We start from the raw sequence: 27,409 nt of genomic DNA, 5'->3' as shown, positions 1-27,409 counted from the left end.
TATTGGTACCAGCCTGTTTTAATTTATATATATGTGAATAAGAGTACTTTGCTTGAAAAATAAAAAAATACATATTAAAGAGTATTACCAAATTTGGAAGCTTTATTGTATTCACTGCCTATATATTTGTTGTACATAATTAGAAGTCCTTTTAAATTGTTTTCCAAAAATGGACTGATGTGGATATCAACAATGGTTTGAATCTAAAACTGATTTTTACCATTTGCTTCGTACAATTTATTTAGTTAAAGCTCACTGCAATCTTCTTTCACCAGTTCCTTGTGGCTTGTTTTATTTTTTTCATTTACTTGTTATTTTTTTAGAGATAGGGTCTCACAATGTTGCCTGGGCAAGATTCGAACTTTGGGCTCAAGGGACCCTCCCACCTCAGCCTCCTGAGTAGCCGGGACCACAGGCACAGGCCACCACGCCCAGGGGCTGATGTTTCATGAAAAGTAACACCAGATGAAAGCTTAGATCTGTGAAAGTTTCAAACCAGTTCTTCTAGGTAGTCCACGACCATGTCATAGGATTAAACCAGTTCTTAAAGCAAAGTAGCAGCCATTATGTCTGAGTACTAATTGTTCTTTGCCCATTGGTGTCTGTGGGATTTTCTGTTCTGTTACTTTTTATGGATTCTAACAAGTTTTTAATTCTTTCACTTGAAAGCTTTTCCTTTTTGTTCTTGCTGGGAGACTTACTCTTTGCTATGGAGGGTAGCAGCAAGGCTGCCAGCCCCCAGGGCTGATTACTGGCTGAGGAAGGCCAATCCTGATCTTCCTGTTGTAAAATCCAGGCACTTTCTCTGGCCAACTCTACAAATTTTTGCAGCTGGCTTTGACTTACATTTTTGCTTATGTTGAGGGAAGTTTCAAAAGGATTCTGAATGTGCAGAGGAGAAGAATCAGGTTTGTTTTGTTCTCTTCCCTATAGATTATTACACAGAAGAAAAAAATGAGTAAGTGTATGAAGGGCTTAACTCGAAAAACAGTTTGGTTAACATAATAAATTGTCAAAACATAAAACACCAACACTAACTTTACAGAGTAAAGGATTTCTTTCCTAAGGGGGTTGGTTATGTATGTATGTATGTATGCTGTATTTGTATGTGTGAACTTCTGACTGTTTTTTTTAAACCGCTGTAGTTTTATAAGTGTTCTTTGAAAAAAACAACTTAGGCTTATGATCTATGAATGAGGATGTCACTACTCAGATAAGAGGTACCTAGACTAAATTAACCAATAAAGGCACTTTTAAAATAATCTTTTACTTAACAAGCTAGAGCTTGAAAGGAAAAAAAAAGGAAAAAGAAAAATGGACGAAAATAAGATGAAGATAAATTTATTTTTGAGACTTGCTAAAAACATATCTATTATGGTAGGAATAGAAACACCCAAAATTAAAATCCTTAAATTAAATATAATAATTAATGTTTCCCAAGTATAAAATAAGAAAGGAAGAGAAGGAACAAAGGATTATTCATTATTCATTTAAAACCCTATAAAGGTTCTATTACATTCCTAAAGATCCAACAATTAGGCTCTTCCATGTAGGACAATACCTCACAGCAAAAAGAGAAGCTAAAGCTAAGAATCAAATGAACAGCACTAAGTCATTAGACTCTGTACCTTTTCCTCTTCAAATAATACCACAAATATTACTTAAATATCACGGTGCCAATGATCCAGAGTCTCCAATGTGAGCAGCACTGTTCATTCCCTAATTTCTTTCACACTATTGCTCAGCAAGGGTCTTGCCTATCTGTGCTCTCTGAGCCCTGGAGTATAAACGGATGAAAGAACTTGGTATGTCTGATGACCTTTTTCTTTTCGATTGCACAGCAGAGCTTTCTGTATTCTCTCTCCCCTCCCCACACTTTCAACAAAGTCTCCATGAACAGGATAAAAAGGAAGAGTGAAAAAAGAAGAGCTGAAGAAAAAATATCTGTGTTGGTGTTTTATGAAGCCAGTCCTGTGAAGTTTGTAACTAAGCAGCCAAATGCTAAACAGAATAAACCCAAACAGAGCCATCACAAGTACCTCCCACTTGTAAACAAATTTTGGCTAGGTTTCTACCCTGATTATATTTTCTTAAAAAAAGGCTATCATTCTAGCTACTCAGAAGGGGGAAAAAAATCATAAATTCATTTGCTTTAAATAAATTAGATCCTAAGGGCTCAAATTGAGGGAATCACTAAAATACCTTTGGGACTGTGTATTACATGTCTTCTATAGAAACACAAATCCAGTTTAAAAACAACTGTATGTAAAATTATGTTTTCCAGAAAACCTTTCGGAGTGTATGTCACACTGTAAGGGATACGGTGTCAGCACCAAGTGACGACAGAAGCCCCACAGTCTAGTGAGAAAGCCGATGCTAACGAGCTGGCTTTTGCCCTTCCAAACGATGAGATGACCGATCGTCAGTCACTCCTCTGGCGCTGACCTTCTTATTACTACCTACTACTGTAGACGTGAAATAACATTTGTTAGAGTGCTCTGAAAACTAACTGCTAGCACAGAAGAAGACCAGATCCTTAATAATTAATTATTAAAACATTACTTACCTGTCGAATATTTATGGAATTTTTATTGAACGTGAAATTGCCAAAATATTCAAAAAATTCCTTCAGAAGTAATTCTGCAAGAAAATAAAACAAGGAAAATCAGAGGAAAAGTCTATTTCAATCCAAAAAGGAATAAAGAAAAAGAAAAACACTTACCTAGTGTTTCTGTGTTTCCTGAAGGTTTAATTCTATTCAAGTCGCGAATGAATGTGCAGTTGTTGCCTTCTATTATACATTTATCCTCTGCATCTTAAACAAAGGGAAGTGAAAACTATTTTGTATTATATTTCAAAGATATTTCCTACCTCGGAAAAGAAATCTATGATTTAAACAAATCAAAGTTACAGTGTGTCCTATTATTAGTCGTTATACATACACTTACATTTAAGAGGACTTAAAATTCCATTTAAAAGAAAGAGTTGGGGCCGGGCGCGGTGGCTCACGCCTGTAATCCTAGCACTCTGGGAGGCCGAGGTGGGCGGATCGTTTGAGCTCAGGAGTTCGAGACCAGCCTGAGCAAGAGCGAGACCCCGTCTCTACTAAAAATAGAAAGAAATTATATGGACAGCTAAAAATATATATAGAAAAAATTAGCCGGGCATGGTGGTGCATGCCTGTAGTCCCAGCTACTCGGGAGGCTGAGACAGGAGGATCCCTTGAGCTCAGGAGTTTGAGGTTGCTGTGAGCTAGGCTGACGCCACGGCACTCACTCTAGCCTGGGCAACAGAGTGAGACTCTGTCTCAAAAAAAAAAAAAAAAAAAGAAAAAAGAGTTGAGACTAACATGAAATTAACATTACATTAAATTTAGCATACCAGAATTATTGTCTGTGGACAACTCAATGGTTTCTAATCAATCTTTTGAGGTAATCAGTTTTTTAGTAATAAATGAAAATGTAGGCAGTTCCCATCTTTGCCCAACCCAAATTTTGGCACTACCTTTAATCAGTACTTAATTTAGATCTCCAATTCCATTCTTACCACCTTTTTATGCATTTATTCAATGATTCATACATGATACAAACTAAATGCTGTAAGAGTTTTTTAAAAACTTCTGGTAATTTCTAAAATGCAGTACTCCAGAGTGACTGGAATTCAGTAATTCAGTAAAAGAAGTTCAGTAACAGCACATCAGACTTAGGCACTGACGTTTTCTATTACTGTTTTTATCTTTAGAGGTAATTATCTTCCTGCTTATTGATAAATACACAACCATCATGAAATTCCTGGCCCACTTTAATCTACCTTCCACTATGCACTATATAATATACTCTTGAAGAGCAAACTCCCACTCTTCGGAAATCTCATCAAAGGCCGCCTTCTGTCTCAAAGCATTTCATAATTGCAAACTGGTTCTCCACTCTCCATCTGTACTCAGCTGACTGCAGTCTGACCACTCCTCTGCCCCGGTCTGGGACTACAAAGGCCACTGTCCTATTCATTATTGCCCCTGCCCCCAGTCCGCCCACAACAACAGTACCTAGCACACAGCAGGCACATAATCAATGATCTGAATGACTGCTGATATTTGATTTTAAATGTCTATAATCACCAGAGAGAAATGTGAAAGAGATAAATAAGGTTCCTTCAAACTTCTGTCTCCTCTTTTTTGTGGTTTTTGTTATTTTTTTGTTAAGACCTGGGTTACTGGCATAATTTCTCAAAAATCATTCTAGGTTCTAACATGTTAATTTCAATAGCAAATTTTATGTGCTCTACGACACAACTTTACAGTACACTGAAGAGCATATATAGTTCTACTTAGATCTATGTTTATGGAACCTGGGCACATGTTTTACTATTTCAAGAGATCAACAGTTTATAATATTTGTGACACAGCGCCAGTCACATATATTGATGCTCTTTTAGTTGTTGTATCTTTTTTCAGGAATGTATCTCCAATTAAAGTATTACTAACTTAGAAAAACAAGATCTACATTAAAATATTTTTAGAAATATACAGTGATAAAAAACTGAGACCGTCTCTGGGTGTTACTTTTCACTAAAAGAGGTTGTTAACATAAAGTATTGAAACAAAGGAGAAAAATTACCCTCTGATTTAAGATAGGGCCATCTTTGTTTTTGCAAAACCCCTATGGCATTCCAGTCTAACAAACAGCTTGGTTGTCAAGTCTAGTCTTTCCCCTCCTTTTCTCTTTCTCCTGTTTTTTTTTTTTTTTTGCCGTAACTGTCACCCACACAACATCTACACAGTCCAATACAATAGCCACCAGCCACCTGTGACTATTAAAAGTTCAAATTAAAATTTCAGTTCCTCAGTCACACTAACCATATTTTCAGTGCCCAACAGGCACAGGTGGCCGGTGGCTACCGTACTGCACAGCATGGACACAGACCATTTCTATCCCCGCAGAAAGTTCTCTTGGATAGTGCTGCCTTGGCAAAGTGCCTCTCAGCCTAGTCAGACATACGACACTCTGTCACTGTAATCCCATGGCACTGACTTTCTTCTTAAAAGTTTTGTATGAAACACTGGCAAAAATTCATAAGTAAATACAAACTCTCTCAGTTGTAAGGAAAACAAACACATAAGCACCTTAATTAACTCATAATATTAATATAAACTTGATGACACCTTCCTTCACCCTAAGTGAACTTAAAAACTATATATGAAAAATTAAGGTTATATATTTACTAAACCTAATTTCCTTGCTTCCTTTGGAAATCTTAGGTCCTCATGGATTGGCAAGCAATTACCGTTTTTCTGCACAATACACATGACAAATATAATTTACTGAGTAACGTTCTCACAGATAAATCCAGATTGATAAACTTTCCCACATTTTCAGGGAACAAATACTACAGTCCTACAATAATCCATAATTTGTCACAGAGATCCCTGCTGCAGTATCTGGTATTCATAGATTACTAGGGGCTGCAATATAATCGTATCTATGGGATGTATAATCATTCTTGTTTTTTCTGGTCAAAAGAACGGAAATCAACATTGTGCCAGCCACGAGCATTTCTAATAAATAACTGGAAGCTGATAGACACACGAATAAGAAATACAATAGGCATCAAGTTCATATGAGGCTCATTTTTTTTCTCTTGAAAAAATCCTTTATAATGTTCTACTTTTATAAGAAGAGTTTACTAGAACTGAACTTGAATAGCTAAAAATGACATAAATAGCTATGTTCAGCTTCTATTAAAATGATTAACAGGTCTGAACCTTCCAAGATGCCAGCTGTAAATAAGAGGGCGGGGCCGACAGGCGATTGTGCTCTCTGCAGGCTCAGTGTTGAATATTTGCAGGGGTGTGGGGGGCGGCTACGACCTTAGGCTTATCAGACATCTGAGGAAAGCCTCTACTATGAAACTATGCAAAATAAAATTTTAAAACTATTTAGTTTTAGGCCAGATAAAGAAAAAGACAACATTAATTGAATAGTTGATGCTTCTGACTGTTTTGAGAAAACATTTAGACAACTAGTAGCAAGTCTGGGATTTGATTAACATTAAGTACGTAAAAAACTAAGCAAACAAAAAAAAAATAAGAAAATTAGTATTAAAAACCATTAACTCTAAAGAATACAAAAAGTTGGGCAGGAAAGGAAATTAACTTTAATTTACTCCATGGGTCAGATGTAAATAGCATTTACATAGTCATAAGAATGTAAAGTGTGCACACCAAAATTATGATATAGCATATTCAGAACATGAGGGATGGAACGGATGTATGTGTGCTAGGACTACAGGAGGAGAAGAGATAATTCCTCCTCTTCCATAAAGGGAAGTCGCAGATGGTATCTAAGCCCAAAAATCAAGAAACAGCAATTTAAGCATTTTATTTAGAAATAAGGTTAAAAATTTGCATCAGCTAAAAGAGTTAGAAGTAGCTGCTCATGGGGAGAGGCAAAAGGAGCAGAAAGCACAAGCTGAGAAGGCACGTGATCGTTACAAAGTTTATAGAATTATTTTACTGTTTAACCATGTGTGCCTGTAACTTTGATAGAAATGAAACCTTAAAAAAAAAAAATCACAGTTCTTTTCAACATCATTAAGATTGTTGGGGAGGTTGGTACTTTGAGAAAGGAGTCTGCCAACTTCATCTGCCAGCAAATTAATAAACTTCTCTTTCCTTCCCCATCCCTCCCCCAAAAAGACTGTTAACACCATTAAGACACTATTAAGAGAGTAAAAGGCAATCACAGTGTACATACAAGAAACATACAGAGACAAATACATACTTATATGTTTAACAAAGGACTCAAATCCCAGAATATGTAAAGAATTTCTAAAAATGAATAAGAAAAAGACAGATAACCCAATAGAAAAATAGGCATAAGACTTATAGATGCTTCACAAGAGACAACCAAATGGCTAATAAATACATGAAAAAGTGCTCAACTTCACTAGTCATTAGGGAAAAGAAAATTACAAGCATACCATGATGCCACTATATATGCATTCGGAATAGCCAACATAAAAAGGACAAAATCAGGTGTTGGCAAAGACATAGAACGATTATAACTTGTATATAATGCCCGTGGGAATTTATACTTTGGAAAACTGGCAGTATCTACTAAAGCTGAATATACTTAAATCTTAAGATTCAGAAATTCCACTCCTACTATAAACCTGACAGAAATGACTAACCATGTTCACCAAAGACATGTGCTAGAATGTTCATGTAAGTAACCACTTACAATAGTCCCAAACTATAAATTCCTCAAATGTTCATCAAAAATAGAATTAAAAAAAATTTTTGGTATATCCATATAATACTACATAGCAATGGGAATGAACAGTCCACAAATACACTAAAAATATGAATGAATATCCCAAAAATAATGTTGAAGGGAAAAAGTCAGACACAAAAAAAATGGTATCTTTTATGTAAGAGACATAAACAGGTAAAATCAATCTTTACTGTTTTGAAGCAGGTGGTAACTGGAGGGAACACAGTAGGAACTTCTAGAGAGTACGTATATATGCGGTTTGTGAAAATTAATAAACATATACTCATACTATGTATATTATATTTCAGTTAAAAAAAAAGTATAAGCTTTGAAAAGTGGTTGGGTTTGCATCCAAGCTGTAGCATCTAACTATGTTCTACTTTAGGAAATTTAGAAAACCTCTCAAAGCCTTAGTTTCCTCATTTATAAAATGAAAATAGTAATACTGTCTCTTAAGATTTGCTAAGAGGATTGAATGAGATGATGCATTAATTTTTTTCATCCCAGTGCCTGGCACAAACACTCAATAAATTGTTACTGGGTCACACAGAACTACAAATTAAAACGCTCTTCTATGTTAGGGTCTGTGCACTAATATTGTTAAAGATGTTACCGGGCCGAGAGCGCTGGCTCACGCCTGTAATCCTAGCACTCTGGGAGGCTGAGGCGGGTGGATCATTTGAGCTCAGGAGTTCGAGACCAGCCTGAGCAAAAGCGAGACCCCCCCATATCTGCTAAAAATAGAAAGAAATTAGTTGGACAACTAAAAATATATAGAAAAAATTAGCCAGGGATGGTGGCGTGTGCCTGTAGTCCCAGCTACTCGGGAGGCTGAGGTGGGAAGATTGGCTTGAGCTTGGGAGTTTGAGGTTGCTGTGAGCTGGGCTGACGCCACCGCACTCTAGCCCAGGCAACAGAGCGAGACTCTATCTCAAAAAAAAATGTTACCCGGTTGTTTCTTCCTCAAACTCCTCATTCGTCAAACTGAAGAAATACAGGGATCCTAAACAAAGACTCTAATCAAACAATATTTATAAAATGGAAATGCTACATAAAAGCACTAAGCTCAGAAGTGAATATAACAAAGGTAGCAAGGCCAAAAAGCATGGAAAACACAAGAAAATAAGGGACATATGGCAGAAAGTATAACAGTAAAGATTATAAGAAAACAAAGAAATGGAGCAATTCGAAAGTAACCAAAATATGAAAGCCGCCATCATGGTCCATCTCACTCCCGATAAGCAGCCCTCAACTCTAAAATGTTCGTCCAATCATCTGAAATCTATGTACTGAACTTCTGCTGTGAACCCACCACCATGCCAGGAACAGAAGCAGCAGAAATGAACAAGACAGCCGTCCTAGAAAAGCTTGCCCACATTAAGGCAGGCAGATGAAAGAACCGTAACAATCTAACAGTGGTGACAGTTCGGGTGTGCACCAAGCATTACCTTCACTGGCTTCCAAGCACCGGAGGGGCAGCCAGGAAAGACCTAACAAATGAGATATTGTACCGGGTCTGTCGTCTTTCTTCCCTGACTTAATCTGTTTTGTTTTTTTAAGAGACAGGGTCTCACTGTCCCGCCCAGGCTGGGGTGCAGTGGCACAATCACAGTTCACTGCAGCCTCCAATTCCTGGGCTCAAGCCATCTTCCTGCCTCAGCCTCCCAACGTGCTGGGACCACAAGGGTGCCCACCACCATGCCCGGCTAATTTCTTTATTTTTTATAGAGCTGGGGTCTCATCACATTATCCAGTCTGGTCTGGAATTCCTGGGCTCAAATGATCCTTCCACCTCAGGTTCCCAAAGTGCTGGGTGCCACAGCACCCAGCCTCCTGGCTTAACCCTGCGGACATTTTGCACATAAAACGAGGTAGGGAGCAGGCCATTTCAGGCAAAGGCACAGAGACGTGAAAAAGCATGAAACACCTGAGAATCAGTAAGGAACTGAGAGTGCTCAAGCCCCAGATATGCACACAGGAATCAACATAAAATGAGAAGATGAAACAGAAGATCACAAAGGGCCCTACACACAACGCTAAACAGTGGTTTACAAAGTCCTAGAAGTTCAGGAAGGCATTCCAGGAATTCATGCTGCCCTCTATTAATAAACAAGAAAGCAAACAATATTTTTTGTTTTTTTTAAAAAGAACAAATTGATAGACGATAGACTCTACGTGTATATCAAATGAGATGTACAGCTTAGAAGAAATAAAATCACTGTACAAAGATTCAAGTCACTCAGCTGATTAATCAGAGTACCCAAGATGGTTCTCATGGTTTCACAACTTGAAACTGTTTTTTTTCCCTTAGCCATATACGGTTTAATGTCCACCAATACTGGACTATTGGGCCTGGGGTGGTGGCTCATGCCTGTAATCTCAGCACTCTAGGAGGCTCAGGCAGGAAGATCACTTGAGGTTATGAGTTTGAGACCAGCCTCAGCAAAAGCGAGACCCTGTCTCTACTAAAAATAGAAAGAAATTAGCTGGACAACTAAAAATAGAAAAAATTAGCCGGGCATGGTGGCACATGCCTGTAGTCCCAGCTACTTGGGAGGCTAAGGCAGGAGGATCGCTTGAGTCGAGGAGTTTGAGGTTGCTGTGAGCTAGGCTGATGCCACCGCACTCCAGCCCAGGCAACAGAGCGAGACGCTGTCTCAAAACAAAAACAAAACAAAAAAAAAACTGGACTACTGGGTAAAATCAGGAAATATAAAAACCATAAATTTTGAAAAAACAAAAATGAGGAGGAAAAAATATTGTGATAAATTTTCTTCAAAATGATCTTCACATCTTTAACATTTATTTATGTAAGAAAAATTCTTTTACAGAAACTTCAAAAGTGAAAGGTAAAAATGTAAGCACAAAGTATATCAAATTTTGCTTTGCATTTATTGACAACTGACACCTACAATGTGCTATGTGCAGAGAAACAACTGTAAAACACAGCCTAAAAATTTCTCTTACCATTTTTAAAAACTAGCACACAAATTTTAAAACAATCAACTTGATATTTTTAAGTGGAATATCAAAGAATTCCAAAACTCGTTTTGTCTGTTTTGATACCATAAGATATGAATGAAGTTAAATTTATTTTAAAATAGATTTGGGGCCAGGTGCAATGGCTCACACCTCTAATCCCAGCACTTTGGGAGACCAAGAAAGGAGGATCACTTTATGCCAGGAGTTTGAGACCTGCCTGGACAACATACCAAGACCCCACCTCCACAAAAAATTTTAACAATTAGCTTAGTGTTTTTGATAAAGTGACTTCTTTTCCTTTGGGTAGATACTCAATAGTGGGATTACTGGGTCAAATGGTAGGTCTATATTTATTTCTTTAAGGAATTTCCCTACTGTTTTCCACAGAGGTTGAACTAATTTGTAGTCCTCCAAACAGTCTCTCTGCATCTATGCCAGCATCTATTGTTTTTTGACTTTTTAAAAAGTCAGGGGTAAGGTGGTATTTCACTGTGGTTTTAATTTGCACTTCCCTGGTGATTAGTGATGTTGAGCATTTCTTCATGTTTGTCGACCATTTGTCTATCTTTTGAAAAACTTATTACAAAGATGTGGAATCCACCTAAATGCCCATCAATTCATGAGTGGATTAAGAAAATACACACAGACACACACACACGCACCATGGAGTACTACTCAGCCATTAAAAGGAATGAAATAATGTCTATTGCAGCAACTTGGATGGAACTGGAGACCATTATCCTAAGTGAAGTATCTCAGGAATGGAAAAACAAACACCACACGTACTCTCTGTTAAGTGGGAGCTAATCGATGGGGACACATGGGCACCGAGAGATGTAAAGGTCATTGGAAATCCAGACGGAAGGAGGAAGGAAAAAGAGAGGGGTTAAAAACTTATCGGGTAAAATGAACGCTATTCAGGTGACAGGCACACCGAAAGCCCCGACTTGAGCATTACAGAAGGTGTCCATGTAACAAAAGCATTTGTACTCGTAAGACTGGAAGAGCGCAGTGGAGATGCTTAGAAGCGGTCTGCCCCTAACATCAGCTTGCCTCAATCCTGCCTCCTTCCTACAGTTTCTACTCTTTCTTAGCGTCTGAACCCTAAAAGTTCCATAATTGCTGCCTACAGCGGTTCCTGTGAGAGAGCAGTTGGCATCAGCGCACACGGCAGGAGTGGAACAGAAGTGCTACTCACGGGTTGCTTCTCAGTGAGGATCTGCCTGTGTTTTGTGCCTTCCCTCCCTGCTAGGCTGCAAGTTATCTGAGAACACTGTGCAAATCCTCAGTGCTCCAAAACCAACACCTGACACATAATAAGTAATCAATACATATTTACTGAATGAATGACACCAGGGGATGAAATGAGCACAGGCATGGATGTTGCCCTTTATTTTAGCCTCAAAAGTGAGATACATGAGGTTTTCTCACTCCAGCCCGCTAAAAACGTCCCATTTGCTCTTAACCTATCACATTTAGGTTTTTTAAAGCTCAATTTCAAACTATAACAACACAGGGTTCACAGGAAAAGATTGCTTCTAATTTGGATAGTAAGTAAGGTGGCACAGAAAAAATAATTTAGTCTGAAAGAAGAGAAAGTGCATTCCCAGGAGAAAAGCAAACTGTGAACAAAGGAGCTAAATGAAATGTTAGGAGAGCAATCACAGTATTGGCTGGAATGTGGGTACACATGCAGAGGAATAGTGGGGAGGAAGCGAGAAACTTGGGTTATAGACAGTGAAAGGTTTTAAACACCCAGCTCAGTATAGTTTGAAGATTATTCTACAGGGAATAAAATCTCTTTTAAGCTTACTTTAAACCGGGAAGATTCAGGAGTGCATTGAGAAGAGTTATCTGGCACCAATATACAGGATGAGTAGAAGTCAGAGTACACCTGCATTTCCAATGTATGTATCCCTTAAGTAGCTTCCATTGAAAATTTAGAACTGCAGGAGTTTAGTATCTTCTCCAGCAGGCTATCAAAATTTCAATTCATTTACAATATAAATTAAATAGTATGCTAAATATAAAATAATGTGCCTAAGATTACTTATAAACTTTTAACTAAAAACACATTTAGAATCTTGAAAACATCATGAACAGTATCTCTAATGTAAGTCTTAAGATAGGTTCAGATGCGAAAAGCCATCTCTGAGACCGTGGTCTAATCAAAAGCCGTGTCTGGGAAATGTTTCCTTCACGGTCATTCTAGACGTGGTCAACCAGGGGCGAGGCTTCAGGGGTCTCATGACTGCTGCAAACAACCCTGCCAACCGACATGATAAGACAGAACTCTCAAAAAATTCTAAGGCCTTAGTTTCACAAATCATCTGCTCTCATAACCCCTGGTGGGCATTTAAAAGAACAAAAAGCACTTAGATTTTAGATTAACAAGGCTTTAAAAACCAAGACAAATTATATGACTAATAAACAAATACACATGGCTTTGATAACACAGTAATTATATTCATTCATAACACCAGAAAGAGAAAATAGTGAATACTGCTTCTAGTCTTACCTGCTTGGCTTTTTAACCAATCTAGTGTTGGAAGAATAGGGGGTGATCTTCTCTGGAGAAAAAAGATGACCATCATTGTAAGGGAGAAATTTGTAATCCATGCACCAGGAATACTACTCGTTAATGAATGTGCTCGAGCCCAACATCGTATACTAAACACTAAGGCTCTTACTCTTGAGTCCAGGGCACCATATATATAAAGGAGTTCAGAACTTTTCAAGGCAATCCTTCAAAAAGGAAGAAGAAAAAGAATTTTCAAACCCTCAAGTTATGATTTGGGTAAAATAAAACATACACCTGAAAACATATCTAAACATCTTACTATATCTGAATGTATTCAGAACACCATGATCAGATAATCAAAGTAGTGTGTATATGCAATATAAAATTTTACATGACTGGTTGAATATCAAATACATTCATTCCCATTAAAACATCCTTTATTCTTCTACATCCTTTATTCTTCTTCTACTCTGTCACCCTGGGTAGAATGCAGTGGTGTCATCGTAGCTCACTGCAAGCTCCAATTCTTGGGCTCAAGCGATCCTCCTGCCTCAGCATCCCAAGTAGCTGGGACTACAGGTGTGCACCACCACATCTGGCTAATTTTTCTACTTTTTTCTGTAGACACAGGGTCTTGCTCTTGCTCAGGCTGGTCTCAAACTTATGGGCTCAAGCAATCCTCCTGCCTCAGCCTCCCAAAATTCTAGGATTACAGGTGTGAGCCACCGTACTCAGCCTCAAAAACACAGAATTTTTAAATCAAAAGTCCTAAACATGGTTTAAATAATAAGTGAACCACACAGGGCTCTTGATAACTATCAATGAAGACACAGACACATTTGTAAATGAGTCTTAGCCCCTCAGTTTCACACCCTGGTTATCCAGTTCTTTGGCAGATAAGTTAGCCCAAACATAGAAGAAAACATCCTGATCATATTATCAAGAAAGTATTTAGTTTGAAAATTCTTATAGTATGTAAATTAGGCAAAATTACCTAACCCTAATATTTATAGAAATCATGCAAGTCATAGCACCACCAAAAATAAAAGAAAACAAAAACAAAAAAACCTAAAACCAAACCCATGAAGACAAAGTACCTGTTAAAAAACTTCAAAACCTACTTTCAGTAAGTTTCCTAATCAAAATGTTAAAATGCAAATTCAAAGTTCCTACTGATCAAAATGCGTCTTGTAATTTCCTAAAGAACCAACAGAGGGCACAAAATCATTTAATAGCATCAACTTAAAATTGTCTCTAAAACCACCATGGCATTTACATCCTGAGTTTAAAGACATTAGAAGAAACAGCAAATTAGAAATTCACAGTGATTAATGTCTTATATATGTAAATGAAGCTAAATTAAGCTAAAAGTAAATATCAAATAGTGCAAGGTATCTGATATAAAGAAATATTGCAAGAATAGGAAAACCTGAAGAGAAGAGCATGTTAAAACAACTTCTTAGTAACCTGTCCCAACAAGACAAAGAAAATAACACTATTATAAAGATAAATCTCATTTTATCCTATTTTATATACCATAAAGAAAATATAATAATGATGGAAAATACAGTATATATTATTATTTTCATATTAAAATTTGGCAAGAAATCACAAAGACTTTACTCCATGAGAGGAATCCAGAAGTAGTTAGGATTGTGTCAGTAAACACTCAAGTTTAACCAAAATTGCCCTACACTGGATTTTCTGAATCCATTAATATTTTCAGTTATGATTATTTATCTAACAGATAATATAGTGAAATGAAACTGATGCAATGTGAATACTACAGTTAAGAAATAAACGAAATTGAAAAAAATTTTCCCTATTGTGAGCCCAGCAAAAGTAATCAGAGTATAAAAGAACTTATTATTCTCATCCCATTTTTTCAAGCAAACAGGTTGCTAGGATAATACAATGCAAACACGGTTGAACCAAAACCGTCCAGCCTTAAGCTCATCAGGCCACTTTCTGACCTAATCAAAAATCACATTTGTTCAGTACACAAAGTTGACTACAACTGGAGGCAATTCAGAGGTCAAATTCAAGTTGCTATTTTATGTTCTAAGTATACTTAGACTACTTACACTACAAATAGATACTTTTCACACTATCAGGCTACATAAGTAAGAACAATGAAATGTATTTTTTCTCAGATGTTAGGTATGTCAGCGTTTTAACATAATATCCTAACACTTTGTTTAGGAATACCAAATTATCAATACGTATAAGAAAGACTTTCCTAATTTTCAATCCAAATGTTTGAATTTTTAAAAAATTATTATTAAAGCATGTCTCAAAGAGTTCAAAGCCACTGTTTCTATACAATAAAAACGAAGCTAATATCTTATTGCATTTGAAGCTAATACCTTATAACATTCACATTTAAGATGACAAACTTAAGAGACCATACCTATTGTTAGTAGTCAAGTCACACTGAAATCCAGAGGGCTGGTGTGAGAACCTCACAAGCGGACACCGAGCATTTAATATTTTTTGTACGCCCACACAACCAGGACCAAAGTGGTCAAGGCATTCTCCTATCACAGATAGGATCTTCTGAGTTGCAACTCTTTCTGAAGGAACATTTTTCACTTGAAATTCCATCAGAAAATTTCCTGCGGACTGAATAATAAAAACATTTATAAATACGAGCTTTTTGTAAAAAGCAAATTCTTAATAACCTTTTCTAAAAGGATGCTCTAATCACTTTTGTCCAAAAATCCCCATAAAATAAAAGCTCTTTATGGAAGCACAGCCAAAAGCAGACTTACGATTCTCAGTTGCCTTTTATTTTTCTAGTATATAAAGTACTACCTTGAAAAAGCATTGGCTTTTTATAATTAATTTATATACCACAATATATATTATACAGTAACATTATACATAGAACTACTTAATCTATACTCAGTGAACACACACATGCCCATTACTAGTCATTACATTTTAATAGACACCATAAGCCTGCAGTAGTAGGGAAGGACAGGCATAAGAACAGCAGATCAACAGAAGAAAACAGACAGTATAAATGAACTTATATATAGGAATTTAATATTTAATACTGAAAATTACTGGGGGAATATTCCTATTCAACAAATGAATCAAGTGGCCATTACAAAAAATAAAATAGACCCCTAGTTTAGTCCTAAAACCACAGTAATTTCAACGCAGATCAAAGACTTAAATGTAAAAAGTGCATCAGTCAAGTAATAGAAGACAATCTTAGAGTAGTGAAGGATTCTCTAAGCATGACACAAAAGTACAGAAGACACAAAAGTAGTATGACTGCACAAAAATTAAAACCATATTAAGACAAAGCATACATTCACTACTAGATAAGACAAAATAGAACACGTCACACAAAGGGCTAATTTATGAAGGGCTTATACAAATGAAGAGAGGGAACCCATCCAATTCTAAAAATGGGCAAAGACGACAAATAAAAAATTAACAGAAGAAATAAAATGGCTAAGAAACAGTAAAAGATGCTCATGTTTTCTAGAAGCTAAAATAGAAATTAAAATAGCAATGAGATTTTTCATTTTTCAATCTGGCAAAGTTGACAATCAGCATTAGTGGGCATGGGGAAACATGTATATACTGTCCGTGGGAATGCAAATGAGGACAGTCTCAAAACTCCTGAGTTCAAGCGATCTTCCTACCTTAGCCTCCCAGAGTGCTACGATTGCAGGTGTGAGCCACCGCGCCTGGCCTAGACCTTATTCTTTAATCACAACACTTAGGAAGTTCAGAAATCAATAATTATAATTGTATTAAGTCCAAAGATTTCCCGCTCCTAATTTCTTAAGTTTAAATTATAGTAGTCTAAACAAATATTACCTTGTGAGTGCCAAGTTTTCCAATTTCGTCTAGATCCAAAAACATGTCCAAATCACATCCTAATTTCCCAAAAGTGTTCACTGACGAGCCAAAGGGTCTGACTATACAATCTGGAAAATATGCAGCTGCTATATCTTCAATAAGAGAACAGGTGAGATATCGGAGCCTAGTGTTCTCCTCTGTTAGTTCGAATTCCTTCAGGAGAGTGTTCAGCTGATCATCTACCTAGCTGGCCAAGACAAAAACAACAAAAAATAGAAAATGTACAGGTCATAGAAAATAATTGCCACTTTATTTGTAAAGATTTGATGGCTTTGGAGACCCACCTTAAAAACATACAATTTTTTTCTTCAGCCTTAAAAGTGGATTTTTAAAAAATACTCTTTACAAAGCACCAAGGAGTGACACTAACAAAATAAAAGTTGGCTAGAATTAAAACTATCACTTTACATAAGCAATGAGCATAATGTATTGTTGCAGGAAAATGAAAGTAGTTAAGTGCTCTAGAAGAGGTCGAAACCACCACTAGCTGGACATTTTAAACTCAGGAGCAAGGGAGACCAATGTTAAAGGAGAAGAAACACTACAAATAAGCAACAATTCAAGAAATGAAGGCCCAAGGTCCCTTAGTTTCTTAGAATGACAATCCTGTATATTCATTACAAGATTGGTGCTAAAAATGATCACATTTTAGCCAGGCGCAGTGGCTCATACTTGTAATCCCAGCACTTTGGGAGGCCCAGGCGGGAGGATCACTTGAAGCCAGGAGTTTGAGATCAGCCTGGGCAACACAATGAGACCCCAGCTCTACAAAAAATTAAAAAATTAGCCAGGCATGGTGGTGCGTGTCTGTAGTCCTAGCTACTCAGGAGGCTGAGGCAAGGGGATCACTTGAGCCCAGGAGTTTGAGGCTGCAGTGAGCTAATGATGGCACCACCACACTCCAGCCTGGGCAACAGGGAGAGACCCTGTTTCTTAAAAAAATTAAAAAAGATCACATTTTGAAACTGTGCACTGAAGTTGAATATTTCCAGTAAAAATGCATAGCTTCAAATTCCCTATTCAAAAACAATATTGAAAATAACTGAACTAAGCATTCAACCCAAAAATAAATGAACGAATGAATGAATGTAAAGGAAATGTATAAGGTTGGAAACAAAAATTTTAAAAAGTAGAAAAGCAAACCAAAAAAAAAAATACCATTTTGATAAATAAAACCAGGAACTGATTGTCTGAACGGATTACCTAAACGTGTGACAAATCTGAGGAAGAAACACCAAGACAAATACAAATATTATAGGACAAAGAAAAGAGAAAGTCAGAAATAAGATATTTTAAAATTTATGGAATACCATGGACAATTTTATGTCATCACTGTTGGGAAAAAAAAAGAAAACTTGAATTGTCCAAAAAGGCCAAAAACTTTGAAAGAATATGGTGCCCTCTGAGGAGTACAGGCGGGATGGGGTGGTGGGGTTCGGGGAGTGGAAAAGGATTACTTTCACTTTTCACTTGATATAGCCTGTAGTTTGAATTTTTTAAAGCAATCCATTTGTTAATAGATGTTAAAACTGGAATCAAAATAGCAAAACAAATGTACTAATGTATTTTTAAAAATATACCTTGACTAAGTAAGGTTTACGCTGTGAATGCAAGAATGGCTTTACAGGAGGAAATCAACCCAAGGAAAAGAAGTCATTTTATCAAAAAGATTGCAACACAATTCACAATCACAAAGATGTGCAATCAACCCAAGTGCCCATCAATTCATGAGTGGATTAACAAAATGTGGTATGTACACACCATGGAGTACTACTCAGCCATAAAAATGAATACATTCATGTCTTTTCCATATTTGGATGGAACTGGAGACCATTATTCTAAGTGAAGTATCTCAGGAATGGAAAAACAAACACCACATGTACTCTCTAATAACTGGGAACTAATCAATGGGCACAGAGAGATGTTAAAGTCATTAGGAATCAAGAAGTGGGGAGGGGGAGAAGGGGAGGGGTAAAAACCTATCAGGTACAATGAACACTATTTGGGGAGACGTGTGCACACTAACAGCCCTGACTTAAGCATTATAAAAGCTATCCATGTATAAAAACATTTGTACCCCCTTAATATTTTGAAATTAAAAAAAAAAGACAAAAGGAGAAAAACCATATGATAATATCATATGCTAGTTATGACTTTACCTATAACCCATGTCTCCCTGAAGTGTATAAAACCAAACTGTAACCCAACCACAGCGAGTCCACTTGCTCAAGGCTTCTTGGGCATGACTCTGGGTCATGGTCCTCAAATTTGGCTCAGAATAAATCTCTTAAAAATTAAAAAACAGAAAAGATAATCTCAAATGGCAAAACTCAACATCTACTTGATGTGTTGAACCAGATGAAATATCTAAGAAAGCTAGAAGAAAACTTTCCTTCATAATGCATCCATCACCACTATCCAGCCCCATACCTCTTTTCACCTTGTAAAACTGAAGATCTATGTGCATTAAACAATAATGTAGTTTGAGTATTTTATGGGAACTTTTAAAATATCTAAAATAATATCATACGTATTTTTAAAAGTTGAAGTATACTTAAAAACTTACACTTTCTGCATAATGAAGTAATTCAAAAAGCTTCTTGCTTGAAGGAGGTAACTGATTACTAGACTGTACACATGATTTTTCAGAAGTCTGGTTTGATGGATTCTTTAATTTTAAACTGAAGAAACGTGACCTGAATGGAATTGCAGCTTCCATGCCCATGCTTGGAGTACGAGTTCCATTCTGCAGTGAACTTATACTTTCCTTCTGGCAAAATTCTACCACAGCATAGAGACCCTACACCAAAAACATTAAGAAAAAACAATACATGTTATGATACATTTAATATACTATTTTAGTTCATATTTTAAAACAATTATAATGCCACAAAGTATCACTTTTTAAAATTTACAAATAATATGATTCTAACATGAACATTGGTTTTACTCATTAGAAGATGATTAAGAAAAGGAACACTATAAAGAGATAAGTCAAAAAAAGCTGAAAAGAATGCTGAAATCGGAAATTAAAAGGCAAAACAAAGATTCCCCTCCCATTGGCCTTTATCCCCAAAATAATGGAACTAAAGTATTCACATAATGAAATCAGTCATAAATTACTTATGATTCTAAAATACTGCTATAAGGATTTCTATACTCATATCCAAAAAAAAAAAAAACCAAACTCATTAAAGAAATTTAGATAAGCATTCAAATGTTTATAGCAGCACAATTCACAACTGCAAAGACATAGAAACAACTCAAGTGCCCATCAATACATGAGTGGATTAATAAAATGTAGTGTATGTACACCAGGGAGTACAATTCAGCCATTAAAAAAAAATGGTGAGCTAATACCTCTTGTATTAACCTGGATGGAACTGGAGACCATTCTCCCAAGTATCACAAAACAGAAAAACAAACCACATATACTCACCAGTAAATGGGAACTAATCAATCAACATTTATGTGCACATGCGGAACACTCATCGGAAATGAAGCAGGTGGGAGGGGGTAGGAGGGGATGGGTAAATTCCTATCTAACTGGTACAACACACACTATCTGGGGGATGGGCACAGTTATAACTTTGACTCAAATGGCACAGAAGCAATTTCTGTAACCAAAACGTTTGTACCCCCACATCATTCTGAGATTAAAATAAAAAGAAATTTAGATAAGGAAAGATGGAGGGTATCAAGAAAATCTAACTTCACCATATTACAAAACACAATAGCAAAAAACAATGGAGACTTCTATCCTTCAAAAGCATGAACATTAAGTTAGATTGTTTTTCAAATACTTACAAAGCTTTCATAGAAGAAATGATTATTAATAGGTCCATGATGGGATAAATATTTAAGAAACTTTTTTTCACTGATTTTACTTGGGCAATGTATTAAAACAGTCCGCTGTGCCTGTTCTCGTCTTTCTTTTTGCACCTCAAAGAATCTCTTTTTGGAAGTCTTGTCTTCAGAGCCTATGAATGAGACAAAAATATTTCTACCACACACCAAGTAAAATTTAAAACATATTTTGATAAGGTATACAAAGATTTATATACGACTAAAAACAACTTCACCCTAATCTTGTTATTTTTTCTTCTCTTCCTTTATGAGGGTTAAGCTATACTATGGTAGTACCCCTTTATCCACAGGGGATACGTGCCAAGACACTCAGTGGATGTCTAAAACTGCAGACATTACCAAATCCTATACAGACTAAGTGTTTTCCTATACATACATACCTATGATAAAGTTTAATTTATAAATTAGGCACAGTAAGAGATTAACGACAATAATAATGAAACAGAACAATTATAACACTATATTGTACTAAAAGTTATATGAATGTGGTCTTTATCTCTCAAGATATCTTATACTATACTCCCCTACTTTCAGACCACAGTTAACTGTGGGTAACTGGAACTGCGGAAAAGGGGGACGACTGTACTTTGAAAGTTCAGTTGATGACTCTCCTGGAACTATCATTAAAATTGTCCACACTCTCTGTTTTGATTTACTATACTTGATGCATAGTGCTGAAAACAGAGAGTTCTACAAAATTTTAAAAGCAAAACCAGGAGAGTAAAATCACTAATTTAACACTTTGACAAATATGAACATATAAAACCTGTGCAAATTATAACATTCCAAAGCCTAAAAGAAATTATTACAAGTCTGAATGTAATGAGATAATAAGTTTAGAAATTCAATATAATGTAAGTTACTAAGTTTTTTTTGTCAAGGGTCTCGATCTGGTCTAAACAACACCAAATCACCAACTATCATGTGCTCCATATCACAGGAAATTCAAAGAATTTAAAACCTAACTTCTGCCCATGAAGAGCACATGATAATTTTACTAAGGAAAGAGAGGGGCTAGGAGTTTTGTAATCACAGAGAATGAAGACAAGAGTTGTGATAGTCGAGAATTAAATATTAACAACCCACTGCCACAATGGGAAGATCAACAAATGAACTAAATATAAAGAAAAAAAAAAACACTCAAGTTCTAAGAGCATATTAAAGCCAAACAATAAATGTTAAGAACTCATCTTTTCCCCAAGATATTTAACTTCCAGTTGGGTAGCTTAAAGTACTTCTTTTGAAAGTCTGGAATGGTGGATTCTGGAGCTTATAAACCACCAAGTCTGATTATCAATTGCCTCAACAAAATATCAGAGATTAAATAGCACCGAAAATGTAAATGATGTACAGAATCAGCAGAAACTTTTAGCCTCATTTTATTACAAAAGGCTATAAAACTGATGGATCAAGGAAATACTCCAAACACACATCTTAATTTCAGCAAACTCCAAGACAACCTCAGGGACAAGACAGAGAAATATGGGTCAATGACAGTAGGAGGGTCAGGGTTAGGGTTAGGGTTGTCACCTAAACTGCGTTCCTCTGTTATCAGCCTTGGGGCAAGTCTCTAATGGCATACCAGAGAACTCTTGGCCCTGACAAGCTCAACATTTTCAACAAGTGATCAAACACATATTGAACATCTTTCCTATGCTTGCTGAACTAGATGCTGAAAATGTATGTCCTAAATATGTGCCCTCATCTCCATTCTCAATGACAATTCTTTAACATCAATCTCTTATTTCAGGCCCATATCACAACAACCAGACTCCTAAACTAGTCTCATTCATTCTAGTCTTGTCCTTCTCAAGCCATTCTCCACATTGCCGTCAAAGTGATCTTTAATTTAGATCTTCTTTAAAAAATCTTATGCTGGGTGCAGTGACTCACGCCTGTAATCCTAGCACATTGGGAGGTCCAGGCAGGGGGACTGCTTGAGGCCAGGAGTTTGAGATCAGCCTGAGCAAGTATGAGAGCAAGACCCCAACTCTACAAAAAACAGAAAAATAAGCTAGGTGTGGTGGTAGATGCCTGTAGTCCCAGCTACTCAGGAGGACTGCTTGAGGCCAGGAGCTTGGGGTTGCAGTGAGCTACGACGACACCACTGTACTCTAGCCCCACGACAGAGTGAGATCCTGTCTCCAAGGGGGGAAAAAAATGTCTTATTCTTTAAATTCCCTGCTTAAAATCCTTTAATAGCTTCCGCACTGCCTTTAAGATGAACTCTAAACTCCACATCATGGGTATAAAGTTTTTGGCACCATGTCCCATGTCCCCTCTTCCATGTCAATTTCTACCATTTCTGCCCTTTCACATGTGGTACTCCGCAGACAATATTCTCACAGACTATGAACTCCCTCTCTTCTTCCCTCCGGCTGGGATGCCCACCCTCTCATTTTCTGTCTGGCAAACTCCCATTCATCCTCCAAATCTTGCTCAGGTCTGTGAAGACTTCTCAATCTCCATGGTAGAATCTCTTCCACCTCTGTAATACCTTACTTTAACATCTATGAAAGAATGTAATTCATAGTTTTACCTTTATTTAACAATATGGAAGAATATCTTCTTCCATACTGATGACAGGGATTATTCTCATTCAATTTGATCTAGTCTGTTGACTGTCCTTTTTCCAATGGGCTCACATTTCCTTCTCTTTTTATGCCATAGGCTCCGCCTGTATACCTCACCACATTTTCAGTTGTAATTACCACCTATTACATTCTTGTCTTTGATTTTCACTCTGAAACTAATGTCCAACTGCTTACTGTAAAAGTGGAACACTATAAAATTTTATAAAGTATAAATCCTCCCCTAGTCCTCTTACACTAATAGCCAACCATTAAGTTTTACACTTATCTTTCCAGACATTTTCAAGGCATATGTAAACATATATATTTGTATCCATATATAAACATCTTTGACACAGTGGAAATTACTTAAATCATACTATCCCGTAATATGCTTTAAAAAATGTAATACACCGGGGACATCTTCCCGTGTCAGTAGATATATATTTACCTTATTTCTTTTAATAATTGTGTAAGTATTCTTGTATCATAGTTTAGCCAATCCTTTACTGGTAAATATTTAGGTGGTTTACCATTTTTCACTCTTACAAACAATACTGCAATGTCACCTATCAATGTCTTTTGCACATTTATGCAAGTATATCCCTGCAGTTGGACTGCTAGGGAAGAGCAAGGACTGAGTTTTGAGACAGAGATAGAGAAGTTTGATAAAAGATGGAACGATGTGCTTGAGAAAATGAGAGAAGTACAATTTAAAGCCTTGAGCAGCAGTAGGTAAGAATGATGTAGACATGACAAAGTTGTGAAGAAGGGGACAAAAAGTTGAGGTACTTGAAATTTACTGCCTTACTAAAGGCTTATCAAATCTATAAACAACGCAGTTGAAAGGAAGAACTAAGAAGTGCTAATATTTTGTCACAGGCTGAAATTTGCAATGTTCTTGATAATATAATATGGTAAGCATAAACTAACAAAAATTAACTAAATACTGTTCTGCATTTAGAATTAAAAACAAAATAAAGACACAAGCACATAATGGGGGAAAAATATTAACCTAGCAATTCTTTTTTTTTTTTTTTTTTTTTTTTTGTTGAGACAGAGTCTCACTTTGTTGCCCAGGCTAGAGTGAGTGCCGTGGCGTCAGCTTAGCTCACAGCAACCTCAAACTCCTGGGCTCAAGCGATCCTACTGCCTCAGCCTCCCGAGTAGCTGGGACTACAGGCATGCGCCACTATGCCCGGCTAATTTTTTCTATATAGATTTTTAGGTGTCCATATAATGTCTTTCTATTTTTAGTAGAGACGGGGTCTCGCTCAGGCTGGTCTCGAACTCCTGACCTTGAGCAATCTACCCGCCTCGGCCTCCCAGAGTGCTAGGATTACAGGCGTGAGCCACCGCGCCCGGCCTAACCTAGCAATTCTATAAAAGAGGCCCAGAAGTTTGATTTGATGAAACTCAAAATGTGTCAAAGAAATGACTTAACTTCTGAGGTGAGGATAGGGAGAGAACACATATATATAAAACTTCAGGATTTATTAAAACAAATGTTATTAAAAATCCAAATTCAAGGGATAATAGCACTTCTTTGCCTTTAGTGATCAGGTCACATAGGGAGTGTATGTTCTGCTCAGGACTTAACAGATAGGAAGGATATTAATGAGCCAGAGAGCATCCAGAGAGGAGTAACAAGAAGTCCAGAAACTCTAACAGAGAATTACCATAGATAAAGTGGGGATTTACAGTCTGGAAAAAACTAATGAGAACCTGAGAGCTGAGTGCTGTCTTCACATACAAGACAGCACCTTCTCTTTGAGCGGCACTTTATAGTTTTCCAAGCACTGTCATGTATATACTTTCTTCTGAATCTCACAATAACCTTTTAAGATAAACAGGGCAGGTATCATTACAGGTGAGAAAATTGCACAAAGTCAAACATCTAATAAGCCCGGTAGCTTCCTGCAGAGTTTAGCTGTTGTTTGGTTGCCTGCAACCCACTCACACCCCTGCTCATGAAAAATCACTCTATGTGGCTGTGGTTGGAGCTGTCACACTCACCCAGGCTCCATTAGATGGGCCAGGATTATCAGACTATTTGGGTTACCTCCTCTTGATCCAAAGGGTGGGCATGTGATGAAAGCTCTTTCCTGAAATTTTTCCAATTCAGGTAAAAGATTATTTTATTCTTTCCTTTCAAGAAAGCTACAAGCAAGTGAACGTGGAGCTTCTGGCAACCATCGTGCCCATCATCAACACCCCCGCGTAGAAGAATCTGAGGTTATAAGGTCACTAAGCAATAACCAAGGAAAATAACAGTATCTCACAATGACCATATCAATTCAGTCGACCTTAAAACGGATATGTATGTCTCTTTACAGAGTTTGTTACATGGATTGGTATATGCTCCCTTTCCTACTTACGATATGTTAAGTTTCTGTCACTTGCATCTAAAAGAATCCTGAATAATAGACTATACACACTCTTAGTCTCTTTTTACTACAGCTCTTTCCATTACTTACATGAAAGCTATGTCAAAACTAAGACCAACATGAAAATGGGAAATTGGATTTTAACTCATTATAAACATTTTTTCAACCATTAGAGCCTGACCAAAAATGGAATTAGCTGATTTATGAGAAAGTGTCTTCCTTGTTACTAGAAAATATTGCTAGGAATGTTTTGGCAATGAGTTCTCACACAGAGTGAAAAACTGAATTGGATATTCCTCAAGTTCCTTCCAATTATAAAATTATATGCTTCTAAAGGTAGCTACCTTCTTCCCTCTTTAAAAACGGTTAAAAAAAAATCAAATGAGGATTTTGTTACTTGTTATGCCCCACAAGAGCCCCTGGATATTTAGTCAGTTATAGTACCCTAATGATATACAATGAAACATTTCCCTAGAGAAGAAAAACAACAAAGCTATAGTAAATGAGGAGTACAGCCTTCGAATCAACCATAGTGTGTTTTATTCTTACCTTTCCCACTGCATAGCTATGTAAATATGAGCTATTCAACTTATACTAGCCTGTTTCTTAATGGAGTAATAGTAATCCCTTCCATGCCTACTCCACAGGGTTGTTTTAGGTCTCAAAGAGCACATGAAAATACTCTCAAACTTAAACCACTATATAAATGTTACACTACAACAGCTTCTTTAGCAGAATCCTTGCTCAAATTTTCAGAGTTACTTAGCAATTTTTAACAGAAGCATCTTCTACTAAATGCAATCCAATCAATATTTCAATGAAATGTCATATAAAGTAATATTTCTCACTGTCAATATAATCTTTCATACAGTCTGATGGAGACAGCAATTTAAGAAATAATCCTTTACTTTTGTTTGTTTTAGCATACTTTAGAACTGTTCCCAGAAACAACTTCATTTCTTAAAACTATAGCTCCAAGGAATGATAGAAATCAATACCTTTTGTTTGATAGCTTGACTCAAGTCTAAATTGAGCTAAGGTACCGTTGCACAAGTTATTTAGCTCTTTGAACCTCTCTCCATATCTGTACAACGGAAACAGTGATACATTTATTGCAAGATGGTTTCAAGAACTGTAAATGCCACACACACACTCTTTGGTCACAAAGGGGGTTCAGTAATAGTGAACTTCCTAATACACAAAGGAGCATAGAAACTTAGAACATCCGCCGGACAGCCTGTTCCAGTGGATGTAAACCTGTTACCAGACTGATTTTGCTCAAAATGGACAAAAGAATAAAGTAAACGGCAGTAAATTTCATAGGTAAAACCCTAGGTCTACGATATGCTGGTTATTCATTAGGCTGGAGTTGGCCTCTAGCAACATGTATCAAAATTAGACATAAATGTGAACAATGAAGCAACCGACTCGTGTAGCATTATTATTACTGGGGACACTATTTCGCCAAATTGTAAAATGCTAGCAAACTGTGCCCTTGACTTGAACTTCACAGAGATTTAAACAGTTTCTTTCTGTACACCGGAGTCGCCCGGAAGAAACGTCACAAAGACCCCACTTTTACATCAGCAACGGCCGCGACCCCAAGTTCCCTTAGTGTGATCAGAGGAGGACGGGACACAGCCTCACCCTCGTGCCAAGGGTTCCACGGCCGTTTCCACAAGCCACACGTTCGCCCGCAGTCCCTGCCTCTTCCCCCTTCCCTCGCCCGCTGTGGGACGCGGCAACAGAGTAAACCGAGGCCACGGCGCCATCACCTGTCTCCGCGCTCCCCGAAAGTGGCTCTTCTCTCTGGAAGTCTTCGGCCACAGTTCCTGGGCAACAGAGAAGCCTGAAGCTAGGACGCTGGACTCGACTTCTCCGCTGGGCGCATAGTAGCAAGCGTGTCAGCAGCCCCACGCCGCGCGCCGCCAT

General features: G+C 37.1%; 1 protein-coding gene across 1 annotated transcript; it reads right to left on the bottom strand.

The window, feature by feature from the left end:
* Nucleotides 1-130: 130 nt before the first annotated feature.
* On the bottom strand, nt 131-27,409 carry MTPAP (mitochondrial poly(A) polymerase). The gene is made up of 9 exons (XM_069458742.1): nt 27,253-27,409; nt 20,461-20,633; nt 19,220-19,453; nt 16,612-16,836; nt 15,185-15,396; nt 12,772-12,998; nt 2,723-2,815; nt 2,567-2,640; nt 131-927 (listed from the first exon to the last, which is right to left on the bottom strand). The coding sequence occupies exons 1-9, from the start codon at nt 27,407-27,409 to the stop codon at nt 565-567; spliced, it is 1,758 nt and encodes a 585-aa protein (XP_069314843.1). The 3' UTR covers nt 131-564.

The sequence above is a fragment of the Eulemur rufifrons genome, chromosome 25, assembly GCF_041146395.1.
Source record: "Eulemur rufifrons isolate Redbay chromosome 25, OSU_ERuf_1, whole genome shotgun sequence".
In the NCBI taxonomy this organism is placed as follows: Eukaryota; Metazoa; Chordata; class Mammalia; order Primates; family Lemuridae; genus Eulemur; species Eulemur rufifrons.
The sequence above is the reverse complement of the archived record's forward strand: the minus strand, read 5'-3'. Positions and strand labels throughout refer to the sequence as shown.

Bases quoted from the DNA above. Each gene is read 5' to 3' on its own strand.
- MTPAP (XM_069458742.1), bottom strand. From the start codon at position 27,409: ATGGCGGCGCGCGGCGTGGGGCTGCTGACACGCTTGCTACTATGCGCC. The intron at 12,999-15,184 runs GTATGGTCTCTT...TCCTTTTTGAAG, and splicing joins GACTTGACTACTAACAATAG to GATTGCCTTGAAAAGTTCTG. The intron at 928-2,566 runs GTAAGTAATGTT...AATAATCTATAG, and splicing joins ATTCCATAAATATTCGACAG to GGAAGAGAACAAAACAAACC.